Below are 21,986 nucleotides of genomic sequence, written 5' to 3'. Positions count from 1 at the left end.
TTGGATGAATTTTTGTTCGCTGGTATTGCCTTTTCTATATGTGCATGTGCTGAACACCACGGGTGATAATGCAGCACACCAATACCAATGAAGCTATATTGTACTAGCAGACTATTACACACATGTATACAGTTACAACAAGTGTTGCAAGCGTGCACTATAATAATACCGTGAACTATAATAATAGTTCGTTTACTAAGTTCAAATATTTTGTCTCCATGGCTTATGCCCTAGCTCTATTCCATTGTCGAGAAGGCTTGCACACCATTCTGAAGTTAGAAGAGGCTACCTCTACAATGGTCGTATGGTCGTAGTTAAGTTGGAAACACAAATTCAAAGATTTTCTATGGTCTGTACAGAAACCAAGTTCAAACATCCCAACCATACGACCATTATAGAGGTATACAGTAGACTCTTGTTAATCTGGTCACCCTTGGGACCATGCAGCTTGGCCGGAATAGCGAGGTGGCTGTAGCTCAGGAAATAGCCGCGGCTTAAAAACGACCTTACCTCGAATCTAATGACTACTTTTGCGGTTCTTGTCTCGAGGATAATGTAGGATAAGGAATCATTCTGTTCTCTATTTAAGTGTAATCCAATTTTATTTGCTAAACCACACCCATAACGCCATATCCGGCCGTAATATTCGTATAAAATTACATTGAACCTTGTTTGGGACAGCCAGCACTGGCCGGTAAACGGAATAGGGAGTGGCCGTACTTCAGGGTGAGTTTTGTGCAGTAAACATAATATTATAGCTAGCATTCCGTGCCAAGCCAAATGGCCGGTATATCGAGGTGGCCGTACTTCAGAGAGCCGGAATAGCGAGAGTATACTGTAGATGAGAGCCTCTTCTATAGTTTCAGACTTTTCGTGGACTTAATTTTTGTGTAGGATCACTAACCCACGAAATCCGCGAAAATTAAGCCCCTCGAAAATTTCGCGCTATACGATAGTATACATCGGCGTGGACGGGCAACACCTATATGATTACACATGTAATATATACCATGGCCATGCAGGCCGTATTTTAATCGGCCTGGATTCGAGGCTAATTCCTGACATAATTATACTCACCACTATAGGAGCTGTGACCAGGGATGGACTAACTCCACTGGGACTGGCAGTCAGAGAGGGGCACCTGCGCATGATAAAGTTCCTCATCATGAAATGCAATGTGGCTGTCAATGGTAATTAGTTAGTATAGTAATACAATAATTATATAATTATGCTGTACTGGGTTGTCAAATACTAACAATTAAGTGGGTTGTACATTTCTCGGTATTATTGAACACCTTGCTAACCTACAGTATGCCTTGATTCCTTGATAAGAGGTATAGGGCCTGCACTGGTCTCTGTTTTGCATCGTTATTATAGTAACTTGTTAGTGTATAACAATTAAAACATGAGTGTATATACGGAAACCCATGTGGTGGTAGCTATAATAATTATTAATTATATAAAGAGGATGAACGTTCTGATGATCAAAGAGTTATTCAAGTGTATCTAGCCTGTATACATGCATGTAATTATTATAGTAGCAATCAAACTTTTTTTGGCGCTCGCTCTCAGCACCCTCCTTACTAGCTGCATTTCCTAGAAACACCACTGTGCTCAGAGAGGTATAATTATGGTATAGTCTGTGTTTGTATAATTATATAGACTGCTACAGCTGCTCAAGGATCAATGAAGTGCAAACAAGAGTTTCTATAATAATTTATATTAGCCTCGATCCCAGGCCAATCCTTCTCCAATTGAACACTAGGTCGCCTCCTCGGCCTGGTATTGATTGTATCTGGGCGTGTATCTGGGCATGCATGTGCTGTGGTTGCTGTGGTTGCTCAGGTATTCGCTCAAAAAGAGCGAATACCTGAGCAAGGTGGAGCGAATAGAAACACTAATAGTGTATGTAAGCATACTTACTCCGTAAATCACCGTTAAATCACAAAGAACTCCGTGTCATAGGTATATTCTTTAGCAAGTTTAGTTTGTCATAGATATAGGCTTAGCTAGAGTGTGAGGAGCTGTCTTGTGCGAAGGAAGAAGGATCATCACTCTTGTGAAAGAACAGACCTATGTTCTCAATTTTCTGCTATCAGTTGGCTACCTTTGATTGACTCGACTACACAATTTAATACAAGCGCTTGATTAGACCATTGATTGCCAGATACACTTGGTAGAGTCTATCCTCAGACTCCGGCCATCGATCTCTTGTATACTATGCTCAGGGGTGTCTACAAGTGGCTGGGCCTGGGATGTATTGTCAAAGTGAGCGATATAAATCAATAATACCATTTCATCATTGGAAATTGTACACTATAGCCTATAGCCCAATCCTTGGTATCTGGATCAAGATATGACATTACGGTACTGGCACTGGTGTTGTGTTAGCCTCCTTCACCGGCCTTCAAGGAAGTGCGGCCTGGGATCGAGGCTAGTTTTGTGTGGACCATCACTGTGAATTACAAAATGTATAGTGGAATGGTGAATTTAAGTTCTACTAATTAGTATACAGGAGCAAAATGGAACCTTCCCCTCCAACCCCCGTTGTACTCTTCCTAGCTGATGGGTGCGAACTCATTGAAAGAGGATGCCCCAGTGCCACTCGTGTCCTTCCCAAGGGGGCCGATCTTATAGAACTACCTGCACTAAAACTACTGACGTGGAATGGCTCTTTCAACACTTGTGGTTGCTATCCTGACCAGTGACGTCAGGATTCTACTGTCTCTTGATGCACTGTGAACACACAATCTTTGTTATGCCACCTGAAGGCTTAGCAGGCATATCCAACGCAGTATTTATTAAGTCTTTCTGGAAGCTCTTGTTTGAGATCTTCGCTTCTAAACATCTGCATTTATTATGAACGCAGTACTGCTGTGCAGTACACTCTACAGATAACAGTATTAATTTCTAGTGTCATTATATCACTGTATTTTTAGCCAACTGTGATGAACTAAAGATGTTACAGTACATAGCATTCCTCTTGATACTTACCAGTTTCCGGTCACGCCCAGATACAATCAATACCAGGCCGAGGAGGCGACCTAGCGTTCAATTGGAGACGGATGGGCCTGGGATCGAGGCTAATAATATATAGGCTTCTATAGTAGCGTTTTTTTTATTGCAATTTTGCGGATTTGCAGTTATAGATAGGTTTATTTACTTGGAATGCCATCGCAGCTTTTCAGAAGAGAGAGTAGCAAAACTCGTCCATGGAGTGTTGCTCTCTACTTAGTAGATAATTTTATAGCTCTGCACTATAATTATAATGCTAGCTGGCTTTATTGCATGTAACTATACTACCTAGCTTTTTGTATTTATTGTACCTGTTGTTTTGATGTATCAAATGGGTTCGCGTATATTAAGGTAGTTAGTTGACTGTTCATAGCAGCTAGCTATAGCTCTACGCAGGCCGGTCTATTATGGGACTTATACACTGTAAAAACTAATGGGTTAAAGGGACTCGCGGTTGCGGGTCATTTGAATGTCTCACCAAATGACCCACACCACTCATGGGTTGTTTTGCCAATGTGTTAAATTAACCAATGGGTTACCATATTGATTGATTTAAAAGTAACAATAAAGTGAGTCATAATTACCCATAGGTATGATTGTTTTGACCTTTGAAAATTTGTTAATACATAATCAACAGCACACAATCAGCATTAGCATTTAGTGCACATAGTAAATCAATTATACAACGTTGGAATGTCACCAGCAATTGTTCAAGTAATTGTTCTCCTTGGAATTCTCTCCAATGCCCAGCAAACCGGGACATTCCTCCTAGAGATGTGGAATTAGCAGTTATTTTTACAACAACTATAGCACTTTGCATACTTACTTCGTAACTGCAAGCAATCCAGAGGATGTCTCCAGAAGGTTTCTATACAATAAAACAATAGCTTTTTGAAGGTAAATCACTTTTAATTTAATATACTCACTTTCAGATCTAGTCACTTATTATTGCTCTCTTCTGTCAACCCCCTACAAAAATAACATTTAACATCTTTGAATCAATTCATGAGCATAGGATCACCTGGTTTTTAGAGTACGATGAGGTCGAGGGTTGCCGAGTCTTCCTTTAAAAGTTTTTATCTCAGCAGCACTCAACCTGTCTTTGGTTGGTTTCCTTAGCATTCAGTACCGTAGTAAAGGTCTATCTGTGTAGAGTAGTGTAGTTGTTAAGTAGTGCTCCGCATACTGTTCTAGTAAATTCTGTATCTTACCTCTTAAAAAAAGTGTCTTCAACTCTTCTTTGTGCATCTGACATGTTTGTATAAGTGCCTCTAAATGCATGATTATAAATAATTATAGATAATAATATTTATTTATAGACTGGGGAATTATTTTAGGGTGGGTAATTTAGACTCACAATACTGAGTAATAATTATGAACTCACTGAGAAGGTTAATATGACTCTTGTATACTGGGTTTAACTTACCCATATTCAGTTAACATACGGGTTATTTCGTTTAAAGTGGGTCAAAATCGACATAACCATCCATTGGATCACCATTTAACCCACTTTTGTGGATATGACCCGTGTGTGACCCACTGCTCATGAGTTTAAATGACCCACTAGTATGTTACAATGACCCACTAGTTTTTACAGTGTACCCTGGCTGAGAATGCATGGGATTTCCCTATAGTCTTACTGCACAACGTGTGACCGGAAGTGGGCGTAACTCCCAAAAATGTTTGTACTGCGCGCTCGTTAATTTGAAATCCCCCTTTTCTTTTTCCTGGATCTGCTACTAAGACAAGTTCAGTCGGTAGAGCATCAGACTCTTAATCTGAGGATCATGGGTTTGAGCCCCACATTGGATGAATTTTTGTTCGCTGGTATTGCCCATTCTATAATTATGTGCATGTGCTGAACACCACGGGTGATAATGCAGCGCCAACGCCAATGAAGCTATACTGTACTAGCAGCCTATTATACACACATGTATACAGTTACAACAAGTGTTGCAAGCGTGCACTTGCTAATGCCTCTCGCCATGTTTTTGCTTTCGCTCAAAAGTATTACTAGAGTGTTATAGAAGAGATAAGTAATTTGCAATGTGTTTTGATTGTTTCACAAGAAAGTGCATACTGATCGTCTTAAATTGCCTGCAGCCAAACAATGGGAGAAAACCTTTGTCAAAGGCATAGTCAGTAGTCTGTGAAAGACAGAAATCAATCACAGAAAGTAATAATAATTATTATCTATAACAAGCAGTCTAAAAAGAGTTATCAGAAAAGGTTGGTTTGTGGCTTACCAGGACCTCAACAAAAAAGAAATTGATTCTGCCAGGATCTGGCGTTCAAAATGGATTCTCTTACACGTGGTATTGAGCGCATGCACATTACATCCAGGAAGAAGGGGTGTGTCTGCAAGTTCCATAATGATCACTAAAAATAATAGCTAGCTTCTTTAGCAGCTCTTTCTTACTCTTGTATAGCTAACAAAAAGCTAGCGCTTTAGTGCAAGGCTAACTCGAATAGAAAGTTTGTGCAAACAGATGATGCTATGAAAGATTCCTGAAGAGACTGCAACAGCCTTCAATGTGAGTCAAACTAGCCATAACTCGAGAATGTTTGCTAATCCACGAATCAAAATCCATGAGAATGTGACTAGAAGCCTATTGTTTTTGTTGCATTACAAGTAACCGTTAAGCAGTTGCAGCTGGAACAGACACACACACAGTCAGCTTTACCGTATCCCTCGTGCGGCTACGCCTCGAGGCATAATTATACACATGCTGTGAAAAAATAGTTGAGAAATGATTAATTGTTGCTAAAAAGGATGCTGAAAGTTTGATGTCTATAATTATAATTATTAATGTCACTCAGCAAATTCAATAATGACTCTTGCAGCTATAATTATATCTTGCAGCTATATCGAACGCTATAGCGTTCTAATGCAGAGCTATATAATAAGAAGATGTAATTATACTCAACGAATTTTGCTACGCTAGAGTCTGCAGTCTGCAATAAAATTCAGTGAATTTTAGGCGTGACAAATCAGAGAAAAGCAGAACAGAAGAACGGCGTAGATCATTCATAGCCCTCAATGTATTACTAAGCAAAACTAGTCGAAGCATTATTAATTTTTGTAAATCCACTGAATATGACTTAGTCTGTCTAGAAGCCTCTTATTCTTATACACTTATTGAGCAGTTGTATATCACTCTACACAGACACACGCACAAACACACTACTGTATACCTCGCTGCGTATCCACACCTGAGGCATATAATTATAGCGTAGTATTCGTTGTACTGAGTTATGATGCCTCTGTGTGCTTGCACAGCGAGGTATAATTATACGCTGATGTGTGAGTGTGTGTGTGTGTGTGTGTGTGTGTGTGTGAAAGGAAAACACAAAGTCCAAGGAAGTTATCACACATGCAAGCTAATTTTGCAAGTTACCTTGCCTTGGTTTTTTAAAACGAAGTACCTGATAGCTATATACTCTGTTACTATAGGAGTATATGTCCTACCATATCCTTTGGGAAGTTTCTGCTACATCTGACATCGACAAGCATTGAATAGAGTCAGAGTTCACTTCTTCATGTTCATTCTCTTGTCATGCTTTAATCATAATTATTATTCATGCATTAGTTTATAACATTGTTGTCAATAAAATGTTCATACTATGTATTAAAATTAAAATACAATAAGATTTGTCATAGAGCGAAGTGTAAACCTCGATTTGAGGCCGCGGGTGGGCGTATATTCGAATGAAAACTCGCCGTTCGCGATTAAACGCCCAGTTAGGACTCTAATAAGCCTAGACTTCCTGCTGGGCGTATTTTCTCGAGGATACGGTATAGCCTCCTTCACTGGCCTCCCCTGAAGACAAAAAAAAAACGAAACTGCATGCCTTCAATGTGAGTTTTTTTATGTAGACTAGCCAGAGCAAAGCTTTAACGTTGCTTGAGGAGGCTTGTAGAAACTCTTGGTTTCAGAGTCTTCTTTAAATGTGTTAATAATTATAGCCTAGCTTGCTTAATGCTTAGCACTATTCTAAATCAGTTATATGCCCTTAGTATAACACCCTTGCTATAATATGCTTGGGATGCTACAGCCTCAGGCCTTCGGATCTCAAAACCAGAGACCTTGGACTCAGCCAATATTTATGACGTTGTAACGGATTGGAGTTGCACTCGACGAATTTCTTGTTTCTACGCTTTTCATGCTTTTCCTGCCAATCATACGTTCACAATGTTTCACAGAGCAAAATTAGTTTTTTAGTTCGATTCCCTTTCTTTCTTCAGTGCAGAAGTATTATACGTTTCGAAAATGTGAAAAAATGCCTAAGAGGAATGTCAAGAAACAGAGAAAAGAAGACAGGACTGGAATAAACACCCATTATAATTATGATAAAATAACAGCCATGCATGTTTACTGCATGTGTATAGATGTACTTTGAAGAGCATTGTTCAGGCCTTCATACAGAAAAAAATTGACAGGGGGGAGAAAATCAACATTTCAAAAATGGGAGGCTCGGCGATTATCCGTATCTTGGGGGATCTGCGAAATTGTTGTGTTTAGAGACTGTCGTACATCGCATCTTAATTCATTCTTAAGAGTTATTAAGTATTGTGGAATGTCATAAAAAATGCAGAAATCCAATTGCCTAGGTTGAATGGCACTATAGATAAAAGCCATAGCCTGAGCGACACAAGCCTTTCTCACTAAATGAAGGTCGCTGAATCGCCCTCTGTACTTATACAGATATAGTGACTTCGAAGAAGAAATTGTGGATGTATGGAACAGAAAGAGTATTATATATAGAAGAATAGCAGTTTAATTAAAGTAGCTTCGTAGAGAACTCATTATTGTTGTTATAAAACACTCTTTGTTTGGTTGGTGTGTAACAGGCCGTAACACAGTGCGTTATGGCCCATATTTCAATACAATTGCCAGGGGGGGAGCGCCCCTCCCTCTATGAAGCCCTGGTGTTGCAAGAGTATAAGTTATATGGAGGCCTAACCCAGTGTCTATTATGGTCGATCTAGCCAGTGCATACTTCTAGCATAATTATAATTATGTTATAGTTATAACATGGGCACAAGGGATAATTATATGCAATTGCAAGTTATAGCTCCAAAATGAGCTAAAAAATTATTTAAGCTTTAAATTTTAAATTATGACGGTAGCGGTATAATAGTGATAATTGTTTGCACGTTGTGTGTGCACGTTGTAGGTACCAGCACATGCACATTGAGCGGCTCTTTCACATGGTATTATTAATATCCTGCGTCAAGGTACGCTTTGTGCAGTATACTGTCGAAGTAGCCTACACAGGCTCTCCTTTTCTGTTCTTTATCTAAATCGTTCAATCTATAGAATATTTTGCTGGTGAAAAACCTTTGCGAATGAAAGCACCGAGGGTGCTGATGCCTCGGTAGAGGTGCCAAAGCTACATAACATTCCTACTAATAGCGTTTTTACACACATAAATTTGATGAACAATCTTGCATTGAATTTGCTGCATGCAGGCATGCAGAATCCAGAATCACAGGGAAACTCAAAAAGTGGGTAATGATCGGCCATGATTGTTGTTAAAAACGATCGATGCCAAAAGTTCAAGCCAAGGTTAATAGCTGCATCAGTAGAGCCTTGCAGCTCTCTTCTCACTGTTGCAGCTACAATAGCTAGCGTTCTAGTGCAGAGCTAAGTAACTACTAAGTAGAGTAGCAACACTCCATGGACAAGTTTCGCTACTCACTCTTCTGAAAAGGCTGCAATGGCATTCCAAGCAAAACTAGGCATAACTGGCTCGAGAACGAAGCATTATTTTGCAAATCCACGAATTAAAATCCATGACTAGAAGCCTATAATTATAGAAACTCTTACTTGCACTTGATTCATCCTTGAGCAGCTGTATCAGTCTATACACACACACACACACACACACACACAAACACACTACCGTATACCTCGCTTGCACATGCGCACCGAGGCAAAATAAGCTCAAGCAGCAGAAAATTTGACCCTTTGCGATCTAACTATTGCGTTCTGGTAAGGATCGTGTGTATTTACTAGTATATTTTGCGATTTTATTATTGCGAATTGATCAACCCTCGCAAAGTTCACATAGAATTATGTTTGATGCTCACAAAACATTCTATACTAGCTGTAATTGTTCAATAAAATACGGAAGGAATGGAGGAATATAATTACGGTAAGATAAAATTAAAACTGTTCAATAAAATAAAATACAGTATTAATTGGAGGAATCATTTATAGAGGTATAGAGTTAGCAAAAAGGAGAGCATGTATAATTATAATTATTGGGAAGTCGTGTGAGGGTAGAAGGACGGTAGAAGGGTGAAAATGAGCGTGGGTATGCAGTGCTAGAGTCTATAATATTATTGTGTGTTTATATATACAGGGTTTTGCAGAATGTTTGAAATAGAGGGTGTAGAGCGTTCCTTATAGGATATCTAATGTTTACACATTGTGGTGTCATATACATATTGTGGTGAAATGCCAAGTCTGATTGGGAAGCAACAGTCAAAATCAAAATGGCTTTTTTCTTGTGAAAAAATATCAAGGCATTATTTGGGATATAAGATGGAGAGAATAGTGCATCAGACAGAGCTGCTTGGACTATCTTATCAAAGTGTTGCTGAGAATCTTCAAGTTGATCCATCAACTGTTGTAGAATACAGTAGTAGCAAGAGTTTATGATAGAGGAGAGAGTATCGAACGTAGGCATACTGTACATCAGATGTATGCGGAGAGTAACGTGACTTCCTGTATCTGTCACAAGCTTGGAATTTGCACACTGACCAATCCAAGCGTGGGTGATGTAATCTATCAACTCATCCAAGTGTGGGTGATGTAATCTATTTTCTTGATAGATTACATCACCCACACTGGATTGGTCAGTGTGCAAATCCAAGCTTGTGACAGATACAGGAAGTCACGTTACTCTCCGCATACATCTGATGTACAGTATGCCTACGTTCGATACTCTCTCCTCTATCATAAACTCTTGGTAGTAGTAGTGCCATGCACTTAGATCTACAACTTATGGTTGACCACAGATAACCATATAAGGAACGCTCAACGTAAAACGCTTTTTTGTGGATATTGGAAAGATTATGCAAAACCCTGTAGAATAATTATATTCTTGTGTCTTAGATCTAAACTAATAGCTTAGTCATCATTATCATCTAGCAGGTAGCTATACTGTCACCAGAGCTGGCCATGCTAGTTCCCTGACTTTGCATGCAGTAGCTTGTTGGCATGCAGTATCTCAGTACAAGTCTTATTATTATTGAATGCGTGGTAGAATACCTTACGTCCCGATTGTGGGCTACATATCTCCCACGTTCATAAATATCCTTGTGGATCACGCCATTTCCTAAACCAAGCCCTTATACTTTTTCTTAACTGTACCCCAATTTCTTTTTTTGCATGCTGCCTTATTTTGCTATTCTTTTTGCTACCTTCTATTTATGGATGAACAACGGCAAGAAAAAAAGGCCTGGGAACGAGGCTAAGATTAGTGACCGTTTGATAATGGCTCCAATATCTTCGTAGTACAACCTCAGGGTGTTTTATATAGGGCAGCTAAACAACGACGCTTATAATTATTGAGTGAGAGGACATGCAGTGACTGGGATCATATAGGAATCTACTTTTCAGATATCAAGCTATTAATAAAGAGCATGTATGAAGAGCCAGAGGAAGAAGCTCCTGAGCATATATAATTATAGAACAAGTCTCCTGGACATTGTAAGTAACTATAATAATTATAGAACATCATAATTATGTGGATCATAATAATTATTATAGCTATATTATAGGTATAATAGGAATCTATGCTTTTCAGAGATCAAGCTATAACATGGAGAGCCAGAGGAAAAAGCTCCTGAGCATAATTATATAATTATAAACCAAGTCCTGGACCTGTATAGAACATCATATAATTATGTGGCTTATAGTCTAGTTAGTGCACAAATAGACGTGAAGTGACAAATGTCAGACTACATAAAAAATAGCACAAAGTGGTCAGTCAAGAAGTTGAAATGTGCAGTCCTTAATTCTCACTTTAAAGTAGCCACAGTAGCATGTCTCTTGCTTGTTTGCTAGAGCTAGCTATCGTAGCATGATATGCTAGCCTCCTTCACCGGCCACTTCCCTGATGTGTAGTGCGGCCTGGAATCGAGGCTTAGCATGATACATGCATGCACTGGTTTTATCACAAAAATGGCTATTTCAATCAATCACGTGATATCTGTTTTTTTCATGACATTTCCTGCTTATTGAACACAAGCCACGTGATAATTCTAATTTTGTGACCGAACGTTGGAATCTTTGGTCGATCTTCTAGCTATTATTGACCCGTTATAATCCTCACTGAAATACAACCTCGCAGAGAAGTTTCTGCAGATCCTGATTGAACCGTGTCACCGTGAGAACATTGAGAACACTTATTAAGTGTCTTTAGTCTCTTTGTGCCTTCATACAATATTGACATAATTGTGAAAAAATTACTAGTTAGTGGGGGTGGTCAGTTGCTAGGTAATGATGATAGTGTCAAGATAGCTGGGGTCTGGGTTACTAGTTTAAAAAAAAAAGGTGTCTGTATTTTGAGCTGGGAAAGGTTAACTGTCATGTTGAAAGGTCTGCTCCCTCTGGCCCTGTTTGTGGCTCTCTGATTGTTGTGTTCTGATTCTCTCCATGGCTCGTGTGTTCTGGCTCTTTGACTGGCTACGAAGTTTAATTATGATGTCAGGCAGAGCTCCTTCCTATAAACAGCTCACAGAAGCAACAGTTACAACAAAACTGATTTAGAACCTTGGATCTGCTTTATTCAATTCATGTGAATGTGTTCAGACATCTCCCAATATACAGTATCGAAAAAGGAATAATTATTAATTTTTATCTCTATTGTTATTGCATCCATGCAGCTTAGAGAGTAGATTACCACATTTGTGTGAGTGGCTGTACTTAAATGTTTGATTGGAACCTTTCTAAGAAATGGTGCTGATACCATTGTGTAGGTGAATGAATAAGCTACAACATATCCCAAAAACTTTCCATGACAACATGAGGTGGTGGGTTGGGGATTAATAAGAACAACAGCAAATTGTTGTAGTGGGTAATCGGTTAGAGTAATAAAATACTAACCTTAAACAGCTAAGGTCTCGGACTTCATAAGATAGTTGCATGTTGAATGGTTTAGGTATCCTGGCTATTCTTCATGGGTCTTATATATGTTCACAGTGTATATAATTCATGATTTACTGATTTTTAGGTATACTTTTGGTTAGAGTAATAACTTCTGAAAATTATAGCTTATAATTATAGCTTTCAAATTTCTGTAATAAGTTTACAGATAAAATTAATGGGCTACGTTTTGATACCAAGAACATCCTCTATGCTTATTCCATTGCTGTAATAACACTGAAAAACTACAAATTTTACTATTTTCTACTGTTTTGATGACATCAGCAGCTGCTAACCACAAACCAATCACGCTTCAACCACATAAGTGGGCTACAATAACTGTACGCCCACTCTTAATTAAGTTTGTGGTTGATTAAAGCGTCATTCTAATTTTTTGGGATATGGTGTATAATTATATAGCTTATTCATTCACCTGTATCAGCACCATTTCTAATCAAAAGATATCAACATTTAAGTGCAGCCAGTAATCTACTCTCTGCTGGATGCACTGTACATGTTGAATTTCATGACATTATAACTTGTCAATGTGTGATTTCTATGGTTAACGTTACTGTAATTAAATCTTAAAATATGGGCGTGGGCGTATTGTAGCACGACGCTTGGCTTTACGCATTCATTATTGCCCTTGTGGTCACGGCTCAGTGAGTTCTGTCATTATTTTGTAGTACTCGCAATTTCTTGGATGTACATCGTAGAGATGACGCAAGACAATAATAAGTAAATCACAATACAATTATAATTACCTACACTATAATCATGCATTACACAACACGTGAATGTATGAGATATCTTCGAATAACCAAAACTTGTATGAACGAATCATTATTATAGAGTACTGCATATAATTATGTAAGTTCTTAATGATTACTGATGCATATCCATTACAGATGTTCTTCTACTTGCCTGCCAGTATGGGAATACCGAAATCGTGGAATATCTTCTGAATGACGTTGTTGGCTGTGATCCCAATATCAAAGATGACGATGGACACACACCACTCTTTCTTGCCGAGAACAAGGAAATCATTCTACTCTTGTTGCAACATGGAGCTACTGCCGAAGATGTCTATACCAATCATCGCAAAGCTCTTGGTAACGTGTTTTCAAAGGATCCCCTGAAAAACCCAGTGAAGATGCTTGTTATCGGCCACGGTGGAGAAGGAAAGAGCACTCTCATTGAAGCAATGGAACACGAGCCAACTGCATTCACATCTCTAGTCAACATCTTCGTCTCTCCTAAAGAAGTCGATGGAGTTAGCAAGAAAACAGCCGGAATCATCCCTCGATTATTCAAGAGCCGTGTCTTTGGAGATGTGTTGGTCTATGACTTTGCTGGTCAAGAGGTCTACTACAGCAGTCACGCTGCCATTATCAAGAATACAGTCGATACGTGTCCACCCGTTTTTGTCATGGTAATCAGTCTCCAGAATAACGACACCATCACAGCAACCTCTGTCTCCTATTGGTTGGGAATTGTTGCCAACCAGTGTGGCAATATGGAGGGCAAAGCACCACTCATTGCGATAGGTAGTCATGCTGATCTCGTGACAAGCACACAAGCGGAGCAAAAGAAGAAAATTATAGTACGAGCCGTTCAAAAGTTTCCAATGTTTGATCTTGCTGGTTTTGTTTCAATGGATTGTCGTTTTTCAAGTTCTGATGGCATGACGATTTTTAGGGATATTGTTGGAACTAGCTGTGCTTCCATTCGAGAGCGGTTGTCTGTGAGCCTCAATGCTCATATGTTTCTTGTCCACCTTCTTGACAAGTACTCGGGTGAGATTGCTGTAACCCTGGAAGAAGTTCAAGGGAAAATAAAGGATCGAGTTTCTAGAAAAGATGAAAAAGTTCTTTCTTTCGTGCCCACCAGCATTCCACGACTTGTTGAGATCTGTGTTCAACTCAGTGACAAAGGTCATATTCTTTTCCTTTGCAATGCTTCCTTTCCAGAAAGGAGCTTCATCGTTATTGACAAATCGAAACTCTTGGCTGAAGTAAATGGCACCATCTTTGCTCCCGAAGATTTCACACAGCATTGTGAGCTTTCCACAAGTACTGGGGTTGTTCTAAAATCAGATCTTTCTAAACACTTCCCCAATTTCAACATCGACATGCTCATTGGATACTTATTTCATCTCGAGCTAGCCGTTCCAATTGAAGACAAAATAGTGCTCAGTCTTATCGACCAGCATCTTCCTGCAACGTCTGTGTCCGTCTCTGGAGGCTTCATCTTCTGTCCAGCACTAATCCGATTGGTAGCTTCCAGCGAACCAATGGCCAACACTATTAATTTCCAGTACAATTTCAACTGGTCCCTGGCCTGTGCACACAATGACCATTTTTTCAACCCTCGATTTCTTCACGTTCTTCTCCTTCGACTGTCTCTATCGCTTGGTCTTGCTCCAGTGGTGGACACTGACAATCCTGCCTTGCAAGGTCAATGCTCAGTCTGGAAGACTGGTGTGTGTTGGGTCACTGAGGATGGAATCAGAGTCCGTGTTGAGGTGATGGAGATGAAGAGTGTCACTATTCAACTACAAGCACCTAAGGTCTCGTTAGATGTACTCGATGTACGATCCACTGTTATCAACAAAGTGGTTGAAGCTGCTCGTGAGTTTTGCCCCAACATAGACACGGACGAACGGTTGTTACCTTCCACTGACATCGCTGGTGCTCCATTGTTTAGTATGAAATCTGTTGCTAAAAGTATTTCTTGTCAGAAGGAATTCGTTAAATCCACAACCAGCACACAAGTTGTACCAGTGAGTGAGCTGCTCCAATCTGAAGTGTACGCTGATCTCGGTGAGAATATTCTACAAGCTCTATGCAACGAAGGTGACCCAGCACACGATGAGAAACTCTCTGATGGACTGCTCTCAGCTCTTTCATCTTGTTGGAGCAAGAATCGTGAACTATCAGACATTGTTTGTTCAGTTGTTTCTAGGGCTGCTAAGAGCACACATGGAATCAGTGGCAGTCTAGAGCATGTTCTGACGGTGTGGAGGAGGGACAGTGGTGACGGCACTTGCAAAGCATTGAGACTGATTCTGGATCCACTCAGTGTCTTCTCTGGGAAGAACCCTCTCGTGAGTCATGGAAACTAATTGAATGTTATGTGCATTATGTACCAAAATTGTATCATGTTTCCAGACTCATAAGTTTGTTATGTTGAAATATACTTTTGTCTCATGATTAGGTTTTGGCTGGTGTTGCTCCTACGTTATTTTGTGAAAACATGTTGCCGCAGCAACCTAATGAGTCTGAACCCTCACCCAGTCCAAGCACAATAGGTGAGCACTAAATTAACCCATTTTTGCCGCTTATCCCCTTTGGCGTCTGAAAGTGGCAATCCATGCACTGATTTTTATTATAGCTATTATACTGTTATTGTTTACCTGATATTACATGCATGGTTATAATTATAGTCAAATTCTCGTGAATGACTGTATTCCCCTCCTATATAATTTATTAGACGGAGCCACGTTGACAACTATTGAGGAGAGGACAGAAGTCAGACAATTACCCTCAAGCCGTGGTGAGATCTCACTAAAATTAATTGTGGCACATTAATTTTAACAATGCACGTTTATAATAGGTTTAGGGGTTATTATTATTTCTGCCTCAGTGGGCGTTCAAGGTATATATATACGGTACTGTGTTTGTGTGTGTGTCTGCTTCAGCTGCTCAAGGATTAATGAAGTTCAAGTATAAGAGTTTCTATAATTATAGCCATGTTTTTTTCGTGGATTTGCAAAATAATGCTTTGTTCTCGAGTTAATATGCCTTTATTTACTTGGAATGCCATTGCAACCTTTTCAGAAGAGTGCATAATTATAGCAAAACTTGTCCACAGAGGTGGTTTTGTTACTCTATACTTAGTAGTTATTAGCTCTTCACTATAAAAAGCTACCATTGCATGCATGCACTGTAAAAACAGGGTGGTGACCGTCACTACCAAATGTGGTGATGGTCACTACCTAAGCGAATCACTACATGGTGGTGATTTATGTATGTGGTGATCCTCACTACCAATCTCAGTGACGGTCACTACCTAAGTCCTTCACCAACATAGCTCAATACCAACTGTGGTGAAGGTCACTACCTAAGTCCTTCACCAACATAGCTCAATACCAACTGTGGTGACGGTCACTACCAAAGTCCTTCACTACATTCAACCTCCGCGATGACTCCTAGATCCTAAGTCCTTCATCACAGTGTGCATGCAGTGGTACCTCTCACTTAACTTACTGTTCCCTGTACCTTCTCCTGTGTGTGTCACAGCTCCATTAATTATTATTTTATAGATAGGCATGCAGCATGCAATGTGATACTTTTAATATTTCATGGTGAAAGTCACAAGTTGTCATTTTTACGGTCTATCCTGCTACCGTCGAAGACCAAGTCAGAAGAATACAACGAACTATAAAATAATATTCTATATCAGTGCATGACGACTGTTTGGTCGGCTACTTACTGTAATTATAATTATACGATAATGTAATGGTGTCTTTTTAATATCCACCACTGACTGTAAACTTGAAACAACATGAAGTTTTACCCAACACACTTGCGGTACACAATTATAATATTGTTCTTGTATAGCTACAATTGCTCCTCCCCTAACAATGATGACAAACTGGGACATAAATAATACACTATTCCCGACCACTCCCAACAGGTACAGACGTAAGCTTTGGTTGTAACTTTAAGGCAATCAGCATCAATAATAATTATGCCGTTAAATCTAAGGGAGTGACAAACTCAAGCAGATGCTTGATGGATCTAGTTTGCTGACTAAGTATAAAGGCTGCAAAGAGGCCCCATGGTGCCCTGATATCTCACTAAGCTTTTTTGCCTGAGCAGCATTCCATATTCTGCAATAAAAGAGAAGCATGAGATTATCAATCCATAGACGTATAATGTTACTGCTAGCTTGAACAGTTACAATGGCATATCTGCGTTCATATTAAGGCCAGTACACAATAATAAGATTTTACCAAACAAAATAATTAACAATTGATTCACACACGTATTTACAAATACAATTACTAGTTGAAGCGATGTATTAATTGTGTAACATCTTTGAAAAGAGGTTTCTGTACCTGGTCGATCAACACGCAACACGACTTACTGCTAACCCGTACCAGGTAGATCTAGATTTAGTGGTCTATTTTACAGAAACTGAGTCACCAAGACATAGTCAACACGCAACCCGGCTTACTGTTAACCATAATTGCCTCAGTAAAACAGTTCATGGAATGCTTTTACTATAAGATGTTACACGACATCAACATGCTCCATATCTAAGCTACATGATTCAACACTATTCATCCACACACTACTATTCCTTATCCTTTGGTAGCAGTAATATAAGACTGCCAAATGCCTTTCCTTGTCACTGAATTGAACTGTAATAGGAAGATCTAGTTAGCTTGCTATAGCTCCTTCCATGTCCATATCTTCACTTGCGCGCTCTTGTTTGTTGAATAGACCTATGACCAAATAAGGGCACGTGCAATTATGCAGCTGCAGATTTGCAGCTGCACACATCAACAAAAATTATTTGCTGGAGTTTTTAAAGAAGCAGACAAGTTGAGCTTTTAGAGAACGCTTTGAGAGTTGTTTGACAAAACTGTGTAACTAGGTAAGTTCCTCAACATGCTGCACAGTTTAAATTAATATTTTATGCAGAACCGAATTTCTCCTAAAGGACAAGCAAAGCGCAAGTAAACACTTCATTAGGGCTTAAACAAGGGAAGACCAAAGCCCATTGCCCTAAGCTTCGTTCAGCATGCACAACACAAGTGAGTTAATTAACTATACTAGTTCAGAAGAAGTAGGGACTTCACATTGTAATTGTAATACTTCCAAGCTAACCCTCTCAGGATTGTAGGGCTTACTCTACATTCCTGTACTCTCATAATAATTGTCCATCCTAAAATCGTCCATCCTCTTTTGTTAATGCAGTAAAATTTATAGAATTCGAACTACTGATGCTATGTACGTATAAAGTAGTCTTCAATAGAAGCCGGTCTCAAATAGTAGCCTCAGTGAACTTTGAGGCTATGTGTCTCTGCACTTGCAGCCATATTAATACTGGTATCTACAGTTGCAGCTTAATTGTTAGGTTCAGTGAACTTTGAGGCTATGTGTCTCTGCACTTGGCAGCCATATTAATACTGGTACGGTTGCAGCTTAATTGTTAGGTACCGTTATATGCATGAAGGCCGCACTCAAATAGTAGCCTCAGTGAACTTTGAGGCTATGTCTCTGCACGTGGTTGATTGGTATCTACGGTAGCAGCTAGCTAGGGTAGCAGCTTGCTTAAGTAGTGCTTTTAGAAGACTTTCTCATGGCATAGTTCGAGTAAAAATAACTAGCTGGGGCTAATAAACACCTCTCTTGAACAATGTGCTCTCTCGAATTGTAGCCTCCTTTGTCAGCAAAATGAACATTTAGTAGCCATGCGCACAGCCTCTGATCAAGCATATACATACTAATAATATTATTATACAGATGAGCGACATAACAGTAGTTGTGTTTGTGTGTGTATGTGACTGTCTGTCTGTGTGTAGATTGCCATAGCTGTTCCAATGAACACGAAGTGCAAGTATAATGTAAAGGCTCTATAGCCATTGCATCATTCCCGAGTTATGGGTAATTTTGCTCTAATACTTGGAATGCCGTTGCATGCAGTGTTTTGTCTTTAAGTGTCGCAGCAATCATGTCATCATTATGTCCCGCTTGGGTTGTATCATAGCAACTGGGTGGAGTTTCATTACTCCGTTGCCTTAAGGGTGCACTGATTTTGTTACAAACAGCCAAAAATAAGTTAGCAATGGGAGGACAGATGGGTAGGCTCGTTACACATGGACAAGTTAGTGCGTAGCGCTAGAAGTTTAGCACTGGCTATACAAGCTATAATAATATGCACACGCTTTTCGTTTATTTTCAATAGTTTTTAACTGTTTACTAGTCCTTGCAAGGTGAGTTAGCTTAGGTATATATAGCAAGCATTTTTCATTTCAGTAGATATAATTATAATTATGCAACGTTAAACCATCCTTGGCCTTGAGACTTTGCCTTCGTCCTCGGAGGTTTATTGCCATAAATAGTGGACAAGGCATCAGCACCTGCAGCGCGTTTATTTATACTGTTATTGTTGTTACACACTTTATTGCGTTCAGTAACTGTTGTAATTAACTTGCAGGATATGAAATAAAAAAAACGTGTGGAGCAACCATACTACTGGACACCCTTAAGTATAGACATAAATCAAGGTATGTGCATGCTGCTGCCGTATTGCCACAATTTGTTGTCAGTGATTAATATGTTAGTTCTGTTAGTCCTGCTTTTGCACACAAAACAAGAGTGTAACAGTTCATTTTGTTCCAAAAATAATTGTCTTACTTCAACCTCTCTTCGTATCACATCTTTGTACTTAGCCTATAAAGTCAGCAAAAGATTTGTAGAATTGTTGTTACTAGGTTACTAAACACCCCCTAATCTGTATGTATATAAATTGTGCTTGATCAGAGGCCGCTCTTACAATTATAAAGGTTGAATAGTAGCATCTCAATTGCATCTTTATTGGTAGCCTCAGTGAACTTTGACCCTCGCTGAGACATATCTGCAGTGGGAGCCATGCTTATTGATACTGCACGGTATCTATGTGCCAGTTAGCTTGGTAGCAGCTTGCTAGTGCTTTAGTTAAGAGACTGTCCCATGGCGGAGTTTGAATGTGTGCAGATGAAAGAAAATTGTACCTATATTGGCCTTATGAATTGTAGCATTTTTTGCCAGGAAAATAAGTAACCGCGGCCTCTGATCACGCAAATAATTATGAATCTGCCACCTGTAGCACATTGACCTTAATTTTCAGTATGATTATGATAGCAAGTTGTTCCTCTTCAGAGTTTTAGGCAGACCCATTGTTAACATTCATTTTGAATTATTTATAGCAAGCTATTAATTGTTTTGACAAGGCTTGCAGTATAGAAGTTCTTCCAAACCTTATTGTTCTGCTCACAATAATTGATTACTGCTCTATATAGAGTAATAAGAATTTGCATAGCCTCCCTGGCTCTCCAGTGTGCTGTTCAGGTATACCACTATAGTCCGGGCCGATACTTCTTCTTGTAGACATAATTGTGCCTGCTATTTTCTGTAGCTATAATTGGCTCAGCTTCACGCATTGTTTTCATACTCCAGTATTTGTGACATCATGGATTACTTTATTTGGCTTATAATTAATTATACATAAGCAGGTAATTACGAAAACTTACCAACGAAAACGTAAACGTGGTTTACCGGTACACATGCACGTATAATTGAAGCTCAGTAGGTATGCAAAAGTTTTGTTGTTAATCATGCGATATCCCCCGGCACATAATCTAATTTGTATAATTATACACTTCCAACCTACATAGTTGACTCTATTACAATGAAATAAACATACTTTCTCCTTCATGCATATACAGGAGGAGGGAGGAGGTTGGGATGTAAAGACAGCCAAGAACTGATGATCAACTCAGGCCATTAGACACTGTCATTTTATACTCTGTTAGGCTAGTAAGCATAATGCTTGTTATTATTTTCTGTGCACATTTTCAGAATTTTTGTATAGTGATTTTTACTAGTTCTGGTGATGTTCACTACCTAAATGTAGTGATCGTCACTACTTAAATGTAGTGATTTGAAAAAGTGGTGAGGGTCACCAGTCGATTTGCGGTGACTATTGTGGCAGCCGTTTCACTACCTTTTGGTGGTGACGGTCACTTTCCAGTTTTTACAGTGTGGTACAGCTGCAAGGCTCCGCTGATGGAGCCATTAATTTTAGACTTGGACTTTTGCGATACATACAATTATTTATAATTATATCGATCCTTTTGAACAAAAATCATCGATCTAGCTGCATTGATGTACCATGCAATTGTATTGTCATTGTGAGGTAGAGACTGAAGTGATAGGACATAAATGCTTATAGTTATTATTAATTTTGATTGCTATTTAGTATAATAATGGACCTCTATAATTATAGGACCACCCGCTAATCGAGTCACACTCCAAGGTCTAGTGAGCAGATACAGTCTGACTGACGAGCAGCTCAATAGTGAAATAGGGGACTCTGATAATTCCTACCTGGCCGAATATTTCGACGGGTCAAAAATCTATGCGAATGCAATGGGACTAACTCCTGCAGAACAGGCCGATGTGAATGAGTTGTACCATAAGAATGGAACTCAAGTAGCCATGACTGAATGCTTGATTCTCTGGAAAAGACACGATCCTTTCTCAGCAACTTACAAAGCTCTACTGGAGTTGATACTGGGACTGAGGAAAGACAAGATAGCTGATGATATCTGTCAGCACTTGACTCAAGTGAGTATAGAATCAAGATTAATTTCAGTGATGTACATGCTTACCACAGTCATGCATTATTGTCTTGTGTTGGGTATACATGCCAGACTGTACTATTGATACTAGCTTGTATGACAGTGTTATCAAACTAATGCTGATTGCATGTCTTTATATTTTACAGGAGGTGTCACTGTCTGGTGATATTGGTCCAGGAAGAGTTTATAGTAACTCTCTGTAGATAATAATTTTATTTTACGTACGTAGCTTCATAAATATAGCGAAAACAATAAGTATTGGTTCCTAGCTTGTGTCTCTAATTTAATACGTTTCAAGTTTACACTTTCTATGCTCTCAGTATAATTATATACTATTCATTGTTTTGTAGTTCATTTGTATTATTGACATTAGTGATAGCAAGAAATGAACACACATG

General features: G+C 39.1%; 2 protein-coding genes and 2 long non-coding RNA genes across 8 annotated transcripts in view; 3 read left to right on the top strand and 1 right to left on the bottom strand.

Annotated features, from left to right (window-relative positions):
* Positions 1-21,986, top strand: part of LOC135338987 (uncharacterized) — a 74,825-nt gene that overhangs the window by 46,455 nt on the left and 6,384 nt on the right. The window lies entirely within an intron of this gene.
* Positions 1,151-21,974, top strand: LOC135338459 (uncharacterized). 4 transcript variants are annotated; one of them, XR_010395502.1, is made up of 7 exons: positions 1,151-1,190; positions 13,082-15,279; positions 15,390-15,483; positions 15,666-15,728; positions 17,885-17,997; positions 19,404-19,473; positions 20,674-20,879. XR_010395502.1 is itself a non-coding variant. In XM_064534597.1 (6 exons), exons 1-6 carry the CDS (start codon positions 1,166-1,168, stop codon positions 21,789-21,791), a joined length of 2,778 nt encoding a protein of 925 aa, XP_064390667.1. In that variant the 5' UTR covers positions 1,151-1,165; the 3' UTR covers positions 21,792-21,974. The 4 variants fall into 4 exon arrangements, 2 of the variants coding, with proteins under 2 accessions (XP_064390667.1, XP_064390668.1); XR_010395503.1 differs by lacking the exon at positions 19,404-19,473; XM_064534597.1 differs by lacking the exons at positions 17,885-17,997; positions 19,404-19,473; positions 20,674-20,879 and adding exons at positions 21,234-21,574; positions 21,735-21,974.
* Positions 1,219-7,853, top strand: LOC135338619 (uncharacterized). Of its 2 annotated transcripts, none has more exons than XR_010395656.1 (2): positions 1,219-2,457; positions 2,516-7,853. It is a non-coding gene; the product is annotated as an uncharacterized LOC135338619 (long non-coding RNA). The 2 variants fall into 2 exon arrangements; XR_010395655.1 differs by having other exon boundaries at positions 2,509-7,853.
* LOC135338638 (uncharacterized) lies at positions 3,751-4,305 on the bottom strand. The gene is made up of 5 exons (XR_010395682.1): positions 4,227-4,305; positions 4,037-4,160; positions 3,942-3,984; positions 3,842-3,883; positions 3,751-3,783 (listed from the first exon to the last, which is right to left on the bottom strand). It is a non-coding gene; the product is annotated as an uncharacterized LOC135338638 (long non-coding RNA).

The sequence above is a fragment of the Halichondria panicea genome, chromosome 7 (assembly GCF_963675165.1).
Source record: "Halichondria panicea chromosome 7, odHalPani1.1, whole genome shotgun sequence".
Classification (NCBI taxonomy): domain Eukaryota; kingdom Metazoa; phylum Porifera; class Demospongiae; order Suberitida; family Halichondriidae; genus Halichondria; species Halichondria panicea.
The sequence above is the reverse complement of the archived record's forward strand: the minus strand, read 5'-3'. Positions and strand labels throughout refer to the sequence as shown.